General features: G+C 40.1%; 1 protein-coding gene across 4 annotated transcripts in view; it reads left to right on the plus strand.

Annotated features, from left to right (window-relative positions):
• The window catches only part of LOC132118180 (tyrosine-protein phosphatase non-receptor type 11-like), a 35,905-nt gene extending 20,451 nt beyond the window's left edge, over positions 1-15,454 (plus strand). For 3 of the 4 annotated variants that reach the window (XM_059527832.1, XM_059527830.1, XM_059527833.1), the window contains exons 3-16: positions 8,031-8,225; positions 9,024-9,216; positions 9,302-9,418; positions 10,019-10,132; positions 10,481-10,577; positions 10,664-10,743; positions 10,898-11,053; positions 12,004-12,135; positions 12,339-12,493; positions 12,640-12,707; positions 12,784-12,935; positions 13,573-13,673; positions 14,006-14,120; positions 15,392-15,454. In XM_059527832.1, coding sequence (XP_059383815.1) covers positions 8,031-8,225; positions 9,024-9,216; positions 9,302-9,418; positions 10,019-10,132; positions 10,481-10,577; positions 10,664-10,743; positions 10,898-11,053; positions 12,004-12,135; positions 12,339-12,493; positions 12,640-12,707; positions 12,784-12,935; positions 13,573-13,673; positions 14,006-14,087 — 1,642 coding nt within the window. In that variant the 3' untranslated portion in view covers positions 14,088-14,120; positions 15,392-15,454. Of the gene's footprint in view, positions 1-8,030; positions 8,226-9,023; positions 9,217-9,301; positions 9,419-10,018; positions 10,133-10,480; positions 10,578-10,663; positions 10,744-10,897; positions 11,054-12,003; positions 12,136-12,338; positions 12,494-12,639; positions 12,708-12,783; positions 12,936-13,572; positions 13,674-13,762; positions 13,826-14,005; positions 14,121-15,391 lie in introns of those variants that run through there. The other variant, XM_059527831.1, reaches the window with a different exon arrangement.
• Positions 15,455-18,681: the final 3,227 nt, after the last annotated feature.

Raw genomic sequence — 18,681 nt, forward strand, 5'->3', positions numbered from 1 at the left:
CATCATTAAAACAAAAATTATGATATTATCACAGACGATATATATATATAGCACATTCCTCACCACTGTCTTTTTGGCTAATTTGTGCAAAACCTCTTGCTAACATGTCAAAGCTTCATTTTAACCACCAATTCAACGATGCAATTATTTAGCTTACCTCTACATTCTTGCGAAGGGTTGATGTCTTGTCGAGATTTTATAAGCTGCTAGTTTGGTCTTCCTAGGCAAGTACAGCTTACACTGCATAATCGAGCATACATATGGCCAGGGGTTCACTTCATTTCCTTCGAGTTCAACTTCAGAATATGACGGGGTTTCGTTTTCAACCGTGTCTGCACCACTAACGCCTGTTTTGTCCGTCTGCATCTTTCTTGTGATTTTAGTGCCAGTTTGCCCTCCTGCCCATTATTTACTGACGTAGTTTCCAGGGAGCGATTTCTTTTTTTTTACTCAGTAACTAATGTGTTTTAAAATGTAGCGAAGTACAATACTTTAAACAAAATATACTTAAGTAAAAGTTAAATTACAGATTTAAAAAATTACTTTAAAAAGTATTAGTACACAAAAAAGCTACTCAATTACAGTAACGCGAGTAAATGTAATTCGTTACATTCCACCTCTGGTGACAGCCATGGCACATAGAAATACTTCATTATGATTGGTCAGCTGCATCATTCTGAATTTTAATGTTTTTGTACAATTACTGCTAGACATTATATTTGACTGTTGTCCAAATGACCAGTTCATTATGTGATGTTTTATTTTTCTCTGTATTGTCGCATAATCTTTTCAACTAAAAATGTATATTCATGTTAGAGTCCAAAATTTATTCAAGAATAATTACGAGCAGATACCATGACGAATATCATGACTTGCAGTCTGTAGACTCCGTGAAGCAAATAAATACATAACATAATTTCAAATAACATTTCATAGCAAGTGTGTTTGGAATATAGTGAGAAAATCTGATGAAACAAAGAAGCATAAAATTGAGCTAATGCATTAGTACAAGAGTTATGCAGATATCAACTGAAAGCAAAACAAACAGTCTGCCTCTCAAGCCTAATGTAGGCAGATAAGACTGTAATTACAAAGTTAGGAGGAAAAGTCTTCCCTTAAAATGCATTATGAGATAAAAGGAGGAGTCATATGGCCAAATGGACACCTAGGGACTCCATCGCATTATCTTCCCCTCCTCCATGCTTCTGTTTCTCTTATCTGTCTCGCACCATTTTTCCTGAGTGGAAACTATTGCTCAGCGTCTGCTCTATTGTTAACTGTTAAGTAGCAGACAGAATGCTGGGAGCCGAGTCACTCCACTGCAGTGTAACATTCGATGTGTCCTGCCCAGGTGAAATGTGTCAGGCAATGTTTCCTGTCCAGCTGTTATGGCTATAAGGCTAAAGGAAGTGACCCTCTGAAACTGTTTTCACATTCACGATGCACTACACTGAGTTAAACTTTCACTGTGACTGTTCATCTAGTAACAATCAATCCAGACCCAGTGTGATGAGAATGTGAATTGAAAATTAAGTGAAAGTCTATGGAATTGTATAGCATTGTATTGTATAACCTGAGGCAGCCTTGTAGAAGATTGTTTTGCAGCCAAATGTCTATTTCACAATCCACTGGTGGCAAATGCACGTTTGACAGTCTGAACATTGTTGTAATGTATGAACAGAATTGGTAATCCAATTCCTTTTATTTCATTTTGTCTCCAACCCACCAGCACAAACATTTAAACATTTGAAGAATCACATGATTTTGTTTATTTTATTTATTTATTTTGGGAGCCTAATGTGAAAAATTGTCCACATATGTGCTGCCACAAGTAGTAGTTCTGGAGAACAAAAATATGAGACACTCATTTCATTCAATTTTACTTTCATTTGGCAATTGGTAAGTGTTATTTTTGGGCCCTGTGTGCAACACTTGATTTTGTTATGGAAGGGAATGTAATATGGTAGAAAAATAGCTGAACACCACTGCCAAATTCATTCTTGAGTTTCTCTAGCGAAGAAGAATCATCATAGACACAATCATGTTCTTCATTCGGAAGCATTTGTTGCTCTAGTGACAGTGATTTTACAGTGACAGACTGCACCTTTAAGCGTGGACATGAAGAGGAGCTCAATAGCTGCATTGTGTTTCTCTCTTGGTTTCTGCAGAGGCTGGCTTTTTAGCAGGAAAATCAATGATGGACTCATGCTCGAAGATAAAATTAGTCAGCAGGCGTCCTTGAATCTGACTGTAGCCAGAGCTCAGTCATTGTACTCTGACTCTGAACATGTTACAGCCTCATGCAAATGATTTAATCATATTCACACATTCCCAACATTTACATTTGACTTGAAGGAATCTGACAGGGTGCTATCGGCCTTTTATAAAAATACCAGAAGAACAGCAAGTTGGCAGTTACATTGACTATATTGTAATTAGTGCACCTGCGTTATGCAGCACCAAATAAGAAAGAAAGTTGTGTTTCCTGATTTGCATATTTGATATCTATCAAATTCAGAAAGTAGTTCAGTTGTCTCCACAATTGTCCAGAGATGTCTCAATTGTAAAAATTATTCATAAAATATTTTTTAAGTAATTGTTTGATTTTTTTTTTTTTTTTTTAATTTTATTTACTTTCATATTTAGTTGTTTATTTGTTTATTTGTATACTTCATTTAGATATAGTTTTCCAGTTTTTTAAATGTTATATAATTTAATTTCATTTTAATTTATTTAGTGTTCTTATTATAATGTTATTTGTAGATTTATTATCATTATTATTATGAAAAACTACAGAAGTGTACAGTATGACTTTATTCTGATATTGATGTAGACAAATGTGTGTGTGTGATTGCATTAGTAGCCCGAGCGGACCCAGAGCACAGAGCCGCTCATCTGCTGCAGTCAGCAGCCATTAGGTTCGCACTGCTGAGACAGTGCTGCTCTGCCTCCTCTGTTACCTCCATAATGCAATTACACAGTGGAGAGTGCAATTTCATGAGCCAGGCCTGTGATGGATAGAGCGATGAATTCCTAGAGAAAGCCAGAGAAATTAAATGGGAGAGGAATCATGGTCTCATATTAGATCGGTTGCTGTTTTTTAGCTTGATTTTGTTTTTCTGTAGTTTTATGTGTATGTGTGTGTTTGAGCTTGATTGCTGTAGGTATGATGTGCTCACAAAGCGTTAAGTTGTGGTTTTGTGCCTGAGCACAGCTAATTATGTCTATGCAGGTGTTCTTTTCTACTTTTTCCATATGCTGCCGTTTAAAGCTGCAGTGCAGATTTTGACAGTTTTGATGATAGCATACCTGAAGTCTACTGACAGTCATTTTCCATCAGGTCTATTGTGTTTATAATTTTGGTTGCTCCAAAACACTTTGTTCCTTCCTTTTTAACTTTTTTCCCCCTCCCCAATTATGTAAGTTAATTTGTCTAAGCAGATAAGAATATCTTCAATCTCAGTGTCTTAGCATTTTTCTCAAATGTAAATTGGGCATCTTTGCTGTCTGATTAATAAAAACGTTTATTTTTTTATTTCTCAATATCAGTTTTTGCAAAGATCCATCAACACCAAACCATAACTGTGTTCCCATAAATTTGTATTACTACTGTATTTTTCATTTAAAAGGAAATTAATATGATGTTCACTGCAAAAGATCATGAGATTAATTGTGGTTCCCTTTCAATACTTCACTCGTACTCAGTCGAAGACGCTTATGGAAAAACTCCTTTTTTCTCCTGAACTGAAGCCTCATTCAATCACGCAGTGAAACTGCATGGCCATTGGTTTCGTGCGGTATTATTAAAACAAACCAATGGCTTGGCAGCGGTGCTGCACGAACCTATGGCAGCGAAGCCCACCAAAGCCCGCCAAAATGGGCGGGGGATCTGGCTATATATTGCCCGCTTCGCCACAGGAATTCAGATTTCTTCTCCTTCAGCGACGACGTCACATCGCTTCGCTGATCTCCGCTGAACTGCTCGCCATTGATACGCCTCGCACTGGAACGCGACTGCCGGTCCCCGCTGCAGATACATCGCTTCCCTGCGGCCATCCGGCGAGAGAGAGATTGAAAGAGCAAATTTCTCTAAAAGAGCCTTTTCTACGGCGTTGTTTCAAATGCCGTCTCGTCATTGCAGCTCGGGCACAGCAAGCGTGCACATGACGGGCACAGCAAGTGTGTCGCGTGCTTGGGGAAACCCTCATTGCGAGAACATGATTATCGCCTCTCTGCGCTCGCGAATCGCTTTCTTTTCAGAGAGCCTCCCGCGAGCAGGCAAGGAAGAAAATGCGGGGCAGAGGATTAAAGCAACCCCCGCGTGCCTCGTTTTCTCCGCCCAGAGGGGATTCCCCAGTCCTCTTTATTCAGCCAGACCAATGTCCCTCTGCTGCCGCAAGTGATCTGGTCTTGTTTGGAGGGACTGAGGAGGAACTGCTAGAGGACAGCATGTCTCTAGCCGCTTCAGATGCTGAGGAGCTGTCGGGCTCGCTGGACCCCGCCCCCTCGATGTTAACTGAACCCAGCCGCACGAAACTCGGGATGGACGCTGAACTTATCCGCGTTCTCTCCAGGGCAGTGGATGAGCTGGGTCTGGAATGGTCTCCTCCAGAGGAACCATCCCGTAGCCGTCTGGATGAATGGTTTCTGCCGGGGCGCCAGCAAGCCCCTCGTCAGAGAACCGGCCCGTTCTTCCTGGAGGTCCACAACGAGCTTACAAAATCGTGGCTCGCCACCTACTCGGCGCGCTTGCGTACTTCATCGTCATTTGCCCTCACCTCGATGGACGGCGCTGAAGAGAGAGGATACGAGCAATTGCCACCACTGGACGAGTCTGTGGCCGCGCATCTCTGCCCGCCCACGGCTATTGGATGGAAAGCCAAGGCCAACCATCCGTCCAAACCCTGCCGTACGACGTCGGCACTCGCTGGGCGTGCTCATTCATCGGCAGGGCAAGCAGCCGTGGCGCTCCACTCCATGGCAGTGCTACAAGTCTTCCAGACCAAACTTCTCGCCGCCACTGATTAGTCTGGCCCGGATGTCGCCATGCTCAGGGAGCTGAGAAGTGCAACAGACTTGGCACTGCATGCTACCAAGAGCACTGCCCAGGCCATAGGGCGCTCAATGGCTAACCTGGTCTTCCTGGAGCGCCGCTTGTGGCTTAACCTCACGGAGATCAAGGATGCTGACAGAGCCCAGTTCCTGGATGCGCCGATCTCCCCCAGTGGCCTCTTCGGTCCAGCGATTGAAGGGTTCGCTGAACGCTTCACGGAGGCACAGAAGTCGTCCCAGGCCATGTGACACTTCCTGCCAAAACGCGCTTCATCTGCCGCTGCCAGTCGCCCCAGACAGGTGCCGACTCGTCAGCCTCCCAAACAAGCGCCCGCTGCTACCGCCGCTGCCCAGCCTGTGAAATCCAAGCCTCGACACCGTTCTCGCTCGGCCACAAGACGTTTTCAGTTCCCTAAACGCATGGGACCCCGTCATCCTGATCTACAGGCAAGAAAGAGGAGGGGGATAAGTCTCGCTGTGGCCGGACCACCCCCCCAAACTGCCCCGTGTGTTTTGCCGTCCATCTCCAGGTGTCGACGAAGTTGTTTTTGCTGCAAACAATGGGCCCTTTTTAGCGCCCAGACAGCAAAGCGCTGTTATAGCGCACAAAATAAAAAACACACTCCTTCACAAAAAGAGCAGTTTTCCTCACATAACACTCACGAGTGCTATGTCCCCCCGCGGCAGACAAACACTCGAGTTAATCCAACCTCTGTCCGTCCAATGGCAAGCCATTCCTGGGGTATCAGATTGGGTCATGGGAATAATAAAACACGGCTATTCCCTTCAGTTCGCACGACAACCACCACGCTTTCGCGGGGTGGTCACCACTTCGGTGCACAACGAGAACACTCACGTTCTTCGTGCCGAAGTAGAAAATCTGCTGGTGAAGGGAGCTATAGAAGTCGTTCCCCCAGCGCACCGCGACTCAGGGATTTACAGCCATTACTTTCTCGTTCCCAAAAAGGATGGCAGGCTGCGCCCCATCCTCGATTTAAGACATCTGAACCGCGCCCTCATGAGACGGCGCTCCAGAATGATCACGCTGAAACAAATCCTCTCACAAATACGCTCAGGGGATTGGTTCTTTTCGCTGGATCTGAAAGACACTTACTTTCACATCCAGATAGCCCCCCGTCACAGGCCGCTCTTGAGATTTGCCTTCGAGGGTGTGGCTTACCAATACAAGGTCCTCCCCTTTGGGCTGTCTCTGGCGCCTCGCACGTTTACAAAGTGCATGGATGCGGCTCTCTCCCCTCTCAGGCAGAAGGCAATCCGCATTCTCAATTACCTCGACGACTGGCTAGTTCTAGCTCAGTCAGAGGGGTAAGCATCGAGTTACAGAACTTTGCTCCTCAAAGCACTGGGAACAGCACTGGATAGCCGATCTGTCACAGATGCTGACTGCGGCCCCATGGCCCGTTCCTCTGAGACGGAATCTCCTTTCTCAGGCGGACGGAACGATTTGGCATCCGCACCCAGAGATGTGGTCTCTGCACCTTTGGTCTCTCGACGGGAACCCACGGGACTCCCTGAGCATGTGCTAAACACAGTTTCACAGGCTAGAGCTCTGTCTACACGACGCCTCTATGCCTCCAAATGGTCTGTGTTCTTCACATGGTGCTCAGACCATGGCGAAAACCCGACCTCCTGTGACGTATCAGTGATACTGTCTTTTTACAAGAGCTCTTGGAGAAGGGACGATCCCCCTCCACACTCAAGGTCTACGTAGCGACTATAGCAGCGTCACACGCCCTTATAGCAGGCCAGTCGGTGGGCAGAAACGACTTAGTCGTCCGATTTATGAGAGGTGCCCTCCCACTGTCCCTTCATGGGACCTGCCCACGGTACTGAGAGCCCTAAAGAGGGCCCCCTTTGAAATGCTACAGTCCATAGGCCTTAAGGCCCTGTCGCCAAAGACTGCTCTGCTGTTGGCACTAGCATCTGTTAAGCGTCTGGGTGATTTGCAAGCACTCTCGATAAGCCCTAACTGCCTAGAATTCGGGCCTAACGACTCAAAGGTCGTCCTGAAACCAAGGCATGGCTATGTACCAAAGGTGCTCTCCACACCTTTCAGAGCACAAGTGGTCACTCTCTCTGGATTACAAAACACAGAGGACGATCGAGAGCTGAATCTGCTTTGCCCAGTGAGGGCTCTAAAAGTCTACATAGAGCATTCTGCGCCGATAAGGCGATCAGAGCAGCTCTTCATATGCTTTGGAAACCGCGGCAGAGGGTTACCGGTCTCAAAGCAAAGGCTTTCGAAGTGGATTGTGGACGCAATCCAGCTAGCCTAGTCTTCTTTGGGCCTGCAAAGCCCAATTGGAGTAAGAGCCCATTCGACGAGAGCAGTGTCTTCAACCTGGGCATGGTCTAGTGGCGTGACTATCGCAGAAATTTGTGCGGCGGCTGGTTGGAACACGCCATCCACATTTGCTAGATTTTATAATCTAGACGTCCCGCCACTTCATGCTAGGGTACTTTCTGTATAAAGGTCACCTTTTTGTTCTCTTGGCCATTCTTTGCCCAAGACTCAAACTCTGCTCGTATGCACTCGGTCCCTTTGGTACTGAGGTGAAGTGTTTTTTAATCATTACACGTTGTAGTTAAAATAATAATAATAATAATAATAAAACTAAAACTCTTTACAAAAATTAATTTGCAATAATAAGCTGCATATTTTATAGCTATTACAGCTATATTACAAAATGTCATTTTATGATGGCTATAAAATCAGCCGGTTGTATAGATGCTGTTATTAGTCACTATTTTGTCTGCTAAAACTCGACCATTGTTGGATATTTCCCTCAGCATTTGCCCTGGTTTAAAGTGAGAGTTTTTAATGCCAACTTCCTAACTGTTATCTGTCTTTTCCATCTTTTCCTGTCTGTCGTCCTGTCTGTCGTCCTGTCTGTCATCCCTCATGTCCTCCCTTCCTGCATTTTCCCTGTTGTGTCCCATCTGTTTGTTTTGGGCAGGAGGAACGATGAGGTCACCCATATTAAAATCCAGAACTCGGGGGACTATTATGACCTGTACGGAGGGGAGAAGTTCGCCACGCTGGCTGAATTGGTCCAGTACTACACCGAGCAGCACGACCTCCTGCGGGAACGCAATGGAGATGTTATCGAGCTGAAATACCCCCTCAACTGCAAAGACCCCACGTCTGAGAGGTACAGTAGCTCCAGATCCACCCGGAGCACATCAGTGTGGACAGACGAAATCCTGCCCCCTAGTGTTCAAACCCTGCAGAGGGCTGATTATTAGAAAGGAAGAGTAGCAGACTGATGGCACAGCTAGACTGTGCTTCTCTTGATTTCATGACTAACTCCTTTCTTGATTCTGTTTATGTTTGATGTGTATGCGTAAGAGGTCCAGTCTCATTTTAGTGAACTTTGTAACTTCCTTCACCTCAACATATTTGGGTTTGGTGTTTATATGGTGCAACATCCTCTAGGTTGTGAAATCGAAGTAAAATATTTAATTGAAAAACATTGTATTTACATTCAAAGATTATATGTGGTTCGTTTTTGTGGTTTTTCCAGTTTATGAGCGAGTGCCTCCCACACATATCCTCATTTCATGACAGCTCACAGCGTCTTTACATTTGCAAGATCTCTACGAACAGCCCCGCTCATTTTCTGACCACAAACTATAGTTTACACTATAGTTTCTATAGTGAATGTTGGAAATGTGCATTGCAAGTAAAAAAAACGTGCACGTGTGTGTGGGCACTTGCATTACGATAAGGTTTGCATATGAAACATTGCAGGAAACATATGTGTTTAGATGCAGATATTATGATTCTTGAGTTTTTAAATGTAGTTTTCAAAACACATAATTTATTCATGATTTCTGAATGATCATGTGTCACTGAAGACTGGAGTAGTGGCTGCTGACAATTCAGATTTGCCATTACAAGAAAGAATCATCTTAATGTTTGTGCTTCGTTGTGTTTAACCTGTTCTCAGGTGGTATCATGGACATCTCTCAGGGAGAGATGCTGAAAAGCTCCTGATGGAGAAAGGTAAATCCGGCAGCTTCCTGGTGAGAGAGAGCCAAAGTAAACCAGGAGACTTTGTGCTTTCTGTCCTCACTAATGAAGAAAAGCATGAAAACGTAGACCGCAAGACTAAAGTTACCCATGTCATGATCCGTTATCAGGTAAATATGGAATAAAACCTCAGCAGTTTCTCAAGAAAAGACAGCTCTGCCTTTCTATTGAGACATTTCTGATCTGTTTCACCAGGATGGAAAATATGATGTAGGAGGAGGGGAGAGGTTTGACACTTTGGCAGATTTAGTAGAGCATTATAAGAAAAACCCCATGGTCGAGAAGAGTGGAATTGTTGTACACCTTAAACAGGTGAGTAAATCAAGCCTAAAGGGAATATATATTTTCCACACAAACAGTGAATTACGAATGCAAAAAACAAGTACATAAAATAATACTTGGGGTCAGTATGCTTATTATTTATTTATTGCCTAACTTTCTATTCATCAAAAAGTTTTTATAAAAATAAAGCGGCACAACTGTTTTCAACACTGATAAATATTTCTTGAGCAGCATATTAGAATGATTTCTGAAAGATAATATGAATCTGAAGACATTAAAATATTATATCAATATATTAAAATAGCAAACAGTTATTTTAAATGGTAATATTTCACTATATAATAACAAATAAATCCAGCCTTGGTGAGCACAAGATAATTCTGTCTAAACATCAAAAAACAACATTTTTGAAAAGTGTAAATATTTATTGCATAGTTTTTTTTGTTTTTAAACCAAACAAAAAACATTTCAGTATAAATATTTTGTTTTAAATGTTTAGCTTGAAGTGTTTTTTGCTTTAATCCTTTTAATTCAGTGGCAGTCTTTTATCCCTCATAATTACATAATTACAATTATGAGTTCCTTTTTACATTTTCTTGTTGTTTTTATATTTCTTTCTCTATGTACAAGCCTTTCAATGCCACAAGGATAAATGCAGCAAACATTGAAAACAGGGTACGAGAATTAAATAAAGTGGCGGACAACTCAGAGAAACCCAAGCAAGGCTTCTGGGAAGAATTTGAGGTATTTCTTTCCATATTCATTCTTTTACTCATATTTTCTGTTCATCATGGGACGTGATGATTCAGTCCAGGTTTTGTTTCCGCTGCAGTACACTCATTAAACCTCAGAGGATCGTATGATATGAGAGTTGTTTATAAATAGACTCTGCTTACTGACCTCTTAAACTGCAGTTCCTGTTTGGCGGTAACTGTCCAGATTAATGGGACATTCCTGCAGGGGGTGCTGACTTAACACAACATCTCATTACACAGCAAACTTAGAATGGATACTTTCCAGGGTTCATTACTTGATACATGGAATCATGTTCCAATCTTACTTGCTTTATCTTGTCCCTTGTGGTTTCTTTAGGTTTTACAGCAGCAAGAATGTAAACTCCTTTACCCCAGGAAAGAGGGGCAGAGACCAGAAAATAAAAACAAGAACAGATATAAGAACATTCTACCATGTGAGTAATTCTCTTTTCTGTACATTATTTTTTAGGTTTAATAATGGCAGCTGATCTGCTTTGATTATCATTTTTCTCTGTTGCAGTTGACACCACTCGAGTGCAAATCAAGGAGGCGGATGCAGACGTGCCAGGCTCCGATTACATCAATGCTAACTATATCCGAGTAATCCCCTCTCTTCGCTCGTAATACTTACATGTCAATCTAAATGTCCAGCTTTTGCTGGGTTACTGGAACTGTGATCAAAAATTGTACACACTGCATGTTCTTCATAATCCTGAACATCATCTTTATTGTTGTTGTTTTTTTTTTCATTTAGAGCATGAATGAAGAAGGTCGACATATGGATGAAGGTAAAGTGTTCATCGCCACTCAGGGTTGCCTTCAGAACACCGTCCTAGACTTCTGGAAAATGGTGTACCAGGAAAACACTCATGTTATTGTGATGACAACCAAGGAGATGGAGAGAGGACGGGTAAGGTCCAGCACTGGATGAAACTATTTTATTTATTTTTGCTTTTTTTGTAGATTTGTCGGTTATAAGATTAAATTCACAAGATTGTGAATTAAATTCAACGCACAGCACATATGTTGTGAAATGCAAAAAAACTAAATTATAATTATAATGTCTTAATTTGTTCATGTAACATTTTTGCTTTATTAATTATTTTAAAAAACAGATGAAACATAAATAAAAAACATAAAAAATGTATATACCGTAAATCCTCAAATTAAAACCGGTAGTCAAATAAACACCAGGCCTCTTATAGTGGCCGGGGGCATGGTCAATGCGGACAAATAAAGGCCGGTCTTAAATAAAGGCCGGGGGAAAATTTGTGCAGCAGAGACAGATAATGAACGTACACGCCCACTGCCGGAACGTTTCTCGTTCTCGAGTCAAGAACCTGTTGCATCGGTTTTCGGATCATGAGTACACTGAACCGAGAACCATATCTGTCGGACGCGTCCGATTCGAGAACCGAGGAGCTGATACTGATACTGCGCATGTTTGATTCAGCGTGAAGCAGACTGACACAGAGCGTCTGAACCGAACTGATTCTTTTGGTGATTGATTCTGAACTGATTCTGTGCTAATGTTATGATCTCAGTCCACTGGAACGCTATCGCTTTTAATTTAAAACGGGTTATTTAAAACAATTACTTATCAAACAGATGGAATTAGAAATAAAGGCCTGCCTCTAATAAAAGCCTGCTTCAAATAAAAGCCTGTTACCTTCTGCAGTTAAGGTAAATAAAGGCCCCGGCTTTTATTTGAGGAATTACGGTACGTTCTCAATGCTTAATTTGAGAAGTACTCCATTTTAAAATATCAACAAAATATTTCAATTCAGAACACTACTATTTAACTAAATTTACAACACCATTTTTTGGGAGGGGGACTAAAAAACAAATTTTTTTCTGTAGAATAAGTGTGTGCGGTACTGGCCGGACTTAAATTCAACAAAGGAGTTTGGGAAGATGTGTGTGAAGAACATTGAGGAACACACAGCTCAGGACTACATACGGCGAGAGCTTGAAGTCACGCGTCTAGACAGGGTAAGATCACACTTGTGAGAGTTGAGATGACGGTACTGGAGGGCAGTCATGACCTTTGACCTTTTTGTTTATATTAGCAGAGAACCTTCTACATCACTTTAGTGACGTGTTGCGTTACATTTTTGTACAAATGCAGTTAAGATGCAGTCTTTTTTCTTAATTTTGTTTTATCTAATGAGTTTTATTTTTCATCTGTAATAAAGAGAGAGCCTCCTAGGTGTATCTGGCACTATCAGTACCTGAGCTGGCCCGATCACGGTGTTCCCAATGAACCTGGAGGAGTCTTGAGCTTCCTGGAGCAAGTCAACAGAACCCAGAGCGCTATTCCAGAGAGTGGACCGATAGTTGTTCACTGCAGGTATAGCACACCTCACACAGCTTTATTATGAGAGTGCCATACTGATAAAGAATCGCTTAACTGAGTTGATTATATAAGATGTCAACATAGTTGTTTAAAAATATAACATTTCCCCCCATAATCTAAATTTCCATTTGTCATTCCAGTGCAGGGATTGGAAGAACAGGCACAATTATTGTGATTGACATCCTTATCGACATCATAAACAGACAAGGTAACTGTTTTATACTAAATTATCTCTGTTATGAATGTCATGATAAAAAATAACACAATTTAACTGACTCTCTAAGGGTTGGATTGTGACATCGACATCCCAAAGACCATCCAGAGAGTTCGCCAGCAACGATCCGGGATGGTTCAGACCGAGGCCCAGTACAAGTTCATCTACATGGCTGTTCAGCAATACATTGACACGGCTCAGAAGAGACTGGAAGAGGAGCAGGTACTTACACACTTCATTTCACCTGAAATAATGTGACAAATTCACTGACGGAATGAAATCTCAAGGCTTCTTTTGGATTCGGCTCTCATTTATTTTTTAGGACTGTCAAAGTTGATTACTTATATGAAGAGTTTGACAAAACATTAAAACTTTTTTGTGCAACTTCGGCATAAATTAAGATTTCTCCATTGCTGTTTGATAGATAAAGTAAGCGTATACACCACCATTCAAGATTTTTGGGTCAGTAAGACTTTTTAAATGTTTTTGAAAGTCTCTTATGCCCACCAATCTGCATTCATTTATATAAAAATTCAGTAATACTGTGAAATATTGTTACAGTTTAAAATAACAATTTTGTATTTGTATATATTTTGAAATGGAATTTATTTCTGTGATGGCAAAGCTGAATTTTTAGCATCTTTACTGCCATATGATCCTTCAGAAATCATTCTAATATGCTGATTTGGTGCAAATCAACTAAATTTCTTATTATCAATGCTGACATTGGTTGCTGCCCAATATTTTTGTGGAAAGCATTACATTTTTTAGGACTTTTTGTTGAATAGAAGGTTAAGTATTAAGTAATTTAAATTACTATTTATATTTAATATATTTATAATATGTTTTTTTTTTGCAGAGGAATAAAACAAAGGAGAGAGAGTACTCTAACATCAAGTACCCACAGATGTCAAATGCCAGAGCCAAGCCAAACATGAGCTCGTCTCGCTCTTCATCTGTGTAAGTGCTGGTTTCCTGTGTTGCACCCAAACACACACAAATAGCCCACACAGTTTTGTTACAGGAAAACATTAAATTAGTTTCTTTAGGTTAACTCTACTATCTTCTACACTTCCGCAATTCTAAAGGTATTTATTGCTAAGTGAATCATTCTGACGCTGTTGTGAGTCAGGTTAAATAAACAAAATATGCAACTTCATACAGTATATCAAGACATAAAATATGTTTGTATATAACTGTGTCAGTTTCGATTTTGTAGCATCGTAAACGAATGGATTCGAATAGTATTCCTGTTTATATCAGTAACATGCTTCTATTTAACTCTTCCACAGAATGAACGATGACTCTGGTGTTTATGAGAATTTGAACATCAAAAATCCAAAGGGCTCCACCAGCAGCAATACCAGGAGATAAGCCATGTGGGCTGCTTTCTCAGGGACTCTGGGAGTATGTTTTTCCACCCTCGCTCTCACAGTGTTACACATTGCTGCAGCCATGCTTATGTGCACACACACACACACACACACACACACACACACACACACACACACCTGCATCAAGGCTGTTGGAGTAGAAAAACAGAAACAGAATGAGTAGGAGAAAGACAGTAAGGAACAGATGGGGGTGAGAGTTGTGTCTTTGTTGCAGCCCACCATCAGAAAAAGTATAATCTTACAGAACAGCACTGTTTATCAAATGGCCTTGAAAATAACACCATACTTCAAAGAATATGCACAACTATCGATGTTTTCAAAGGTTAGCATGCTTTTATAAACAAAGTAATACATCAAATACAATATATAATAATATAGAAAAACAATAGTAAATTATAATAATATAAATTCAAATAATAATAATTTCGTTTTTTTCTTGTTTTTTTTTATTCTTTTTGGTTTTTTTTGTTTGTTTGTTTTAAATATATTTATAGAATTCCTGTTCTTTTGACATTTCTATTCATCAAACAAATCCTAATAATAATAAATGTTTCTTGAGCACTAAATCCGCATATTTGAAGGATTTCTGAATGATCATTGAAAACTGAAAACAGGAGTAATGATGCTGAAAATTCAGAATTTGCCAACACAGGAATTTGTGACGTTTTAAAATATATATTAAATGTGTTATTTTAAATTGTATTAATTTTACACATTATTACTCTTTTTGCTGTATTTTTAATCACATAAATGCAACCATTACTTTTTTTGTGACTGATGACTGTTGGGTATTTAAATAAGTATCTTTTTTATATAGATTTTTACTTTGGTCCCACAATTCACAGGATTAGGAACTATTCATAATATTTATGTTATCTATGGCTTTGTTTACGCTGACAGCAAAAATCCAAATGTAGGCACAGAATGTAAAAAAATAGTTAGTTATGGACTGAATAGCAAAGTCATATCTACATAGTCATATCTAAAACACTCACGTGTCCATAAAGTGGTCCAATCTACCTCCTCTTTCCATACTGACAACTTGGTACTCAGCCTTTGTAAAAAAAAAAAAAAAAAAAAAAAAAAAAGTCATTTGGCTTCTTGCTGACATCTACATCATTAACTATAGCAGCCAGTGTACAGTAGATACACGAGATAATGACTCCACTGCCTGAACTAATGCATCAGATTTGACCATTTGCAAAAGAACCAAGACATATGTGTAAAAGTGGCACCCCTTTTTAAAGAATGCATCTCTAAATGTTCTCGTTCTTTCCTTTGCAGTTCCAGCAGAGGTACTGTGTAGAAGCACCTGATTACAGCACTGGGGGGGTGGGGGCACCAGCAGAGAATCCACCGAAATCTCCAACTGCTCCTCTCTTCATTTCCTGACTGACTACGTCTGAGAAACTCACACTCCAAAACCAAGTGCCTCAACACTAGCCAAAATTGTTCCCGCAAAGGACGTGTGACTTGGTGCTTTCTCCCCACTTCTAGTCTAACAAGCCTCTCTACACTGCACTAAGCTACATGATGGTTTGTACATGTGTGAAATATATATGAAATATGAATATTTACACTCAGTGACGTAACTTTGGATGAAGCTACGCTCTTTCCATGCTGTCTATGGCTGTTTCCAGACCTTGCTTTGTCTACTGGATGTCGTCTACTGTAACCAAAGACCTTTGATATGTATCTCACAAGCAGTGGTTATTTGCGCTCTGCTGAGTGATGCTCGTGGCACAGTGATATAAGAAGAAGAAAATTACACCATCCTGCCTCAAGGATCCCCTCTTTTCTTTTCAGTGCACATGGGAGGTGATTGGTCAAAGTTCGACCAATGATTTGGATACCTTATGTAAGTAGGTGTTTTAAATGGGCTGTTTGGTACAGTGTGGTAGAATATATACAGTATGTGCAAATTAGCAGCCTGTGCATCATATTCATAAAAGCTTCTGCTTTGATGCTTTTTTATTGAGCATTGCCTCCAGGCAAATGAACTGTTGGAGGAAGTCAAGTGCTACTGTCAATCAAAGGCATATCAACCAATCAGGCTGCCTCTTCATCAGCGGGCTCCTCCCTTGTATGCCTATAGGCTTTATTGTTCTGAAAGCATCAGGTGAGCCTTTATTAGATAGGGTTTTGTTTGTTTATTACTAGTCGTTTTGTTTGCAACTATGATTCCTTTAGTGCTATTTTATCGTGTGATATTTGTGAATGTGATTATGAAATCTAGGCCTGGCATTTTTTGATATAATGCATTTTTGACTATATTATTCCACATTTTTCTCCTAAGAGACACATTAAGCTCTTTTATCACATATAAACAGGGTATGTGTTTATTGCTGTGTTATAAATAGCCTGATAAAGCTCTTTACTTCAATAGCGGGTTGTGATTGCACTGAGGCCTTTCGAATGAAAAACGTCAATTGAAAAACTAGGTGTTATTGAACATCTACAATGGAAGGGATACGTCAGGATGTCGAGCGAGCTGTTGACATGAATGGCATTTCGGTGGAGACTTTAGCTAAAACGGAGACAGGCCAGATGGCCCACTGCTAAGATTAAAGAAATAGATTTGTGTAGGGCGAAAAAAGTAATTTAAAACATGGCCGTAATCCACACATAGCTATTATTAGGTGAGGTCAGCAGTGATGTCATAAGATGCTATATGTACACTACCAGGTCAGAAAGGGTTTATTTTTTGTTTAAGAAATTAATACTTTTATTCACCAGGGTTGCATTCATTTATCAAAAGTGACAATAAAGACATTTATTTGAAAATTTTTCTATATTAAATGCTGTTATGCTGAAAAAAATGTATCAGGTTTTCCACAAAAAATTAAGTAGCACAAACTTTTTTAACATTATGTGATGATTAAAAAATGTCTTGAGCAGCCTGGAATGTTTTCTGAAGCATCATGTGATACTGAAGACTGAAGTAATGGCTGCTGTGCAATCACATGAATAAATTAGAATGAGTTAAAATAGATTAAAACAAAAAATAAAAAGCATTTTTTTAATTGCAATAATATATATTTTTTTTAAATTGGCTTTGGCTGTATTTTTGGAGGTCATATATGCAGCCTATGTCTGGTCAAATATTCAGCCTTGGTGAAAAAGCATAAAAAAATCTTACAGACCGAAAACATAAAAGTAGTGTATATCTTGGCTTAGATAAAGCAGGGCATAATGTATGTGATTAATCAGTGTCTGACTGTGAATGTGGTGTTAATTTCAGCCACATGAGGGGATCTGTGATGTCACGATCTGAAGGGCTAACGTACATGTTCAGATGGAGGCCTGGGTCTGCTTTTTTTGCACTTGAATGGATGAAATGTTTGGGTTTTATACTAGAGAACCAGTTTGCCAGACCATCCATGAAGTAAAAGCTATGTCACTGCATATGATAATCATTGTCCTTGGAATGACTGACTGATTTAATGAATTTGGGATTTATGTACCTGATCATGTGACATTAATGTACTACTGGCATCTGAAAGCTGTTTGTCTGCTGTTTAAATTGGTTTTATTTTTACCTCTGTAAAAATAGGTCAAAAATCTAATGGCATATTAAGACTTGAAATTCAATTTGAACTGCTGCAAGGTATAGTGTCTATGGCTGTCAGAATGTCCTTTTGTTTGGAGGTATATATATAATGGATATTTTTTGTTGATTTGCCATCAGTGTGGTGTTTTGCATTATAGATCAGTCATTTCTTTTTGTTTTATTGGGTCAGTTATTGATTTATTGCAAACTGTACATTTCATTTGTTCGTTAATACAGTGATGGAAATATTCACAGCCGTTTAGCATATGACGATGTTAAAATTTTTTATTATTATTATTACTTCTACTATTATACAAAACATCAACAGTTATAAAGCTATCTGCTTGCATTATCACAATTTTCAAGTCTTCTTTTTAAATTTACTTGAATACTATATTGGTGGGCTTTTATAATCTCAGTTGGTGATCAGTAGGTTTGATCTGAATTGTGTCGTGCTGATTGTCCTTGTGTGATAAAGACTGTGTTCCCTATTGCACTGGTTCAGCCTCAAATGCCTTTTGCCCTGAAAGATACAGCTGATGTTTAGACTTGCATCTCAAATAACAATACAGGACTAGTTACTGCATAATAAAGCATACACTGGGAACTTTCTACTAATTGTCTTTGACTCATTTCACCTTGCTCCAAAAATCTTTTTACCTTATTTCATCCCCTCTTGATCATTTCCTTCTCTCTTTAGGGTTTAATAACATGTTTTTTTTATATATATATATATAAATACACCTGGAAGTAGGAAACTGATAATGCATCCCTAAGAAACACACACAGTGCAGTAGTTTACATTGGTGTGAGTGTTTTCAGAGCACTCGTCGCCGCAGGGCTTAGGGTTCAGGCGGTTATTCTTTGAGGCGTGTCCGTTTAACCGTCCCTGAGCAGGAAGTGATAAATTAGGGCCACGTGAACCTGTTTGCTTTTCCTTTCCTTTGTCTGCCAACCTGAGTTATCAGCGATATCATGAATATTGCACCTATTAAAACTGAAAAACATTTCATGACACCATTCC

Source organism: Carassius carassius, chromosome 37, assembly GCF_963082965.1.
Source record: "Carassius carassius chromosome 37, fCarCar2.1, whole genome shotgun sequence".
Lineage (NCBI taxonomy): Eukaryota > Metazoa > Chordata > Actinopteri > Cypriniformes > Cyprinidae > Carassius > Carassius carassius.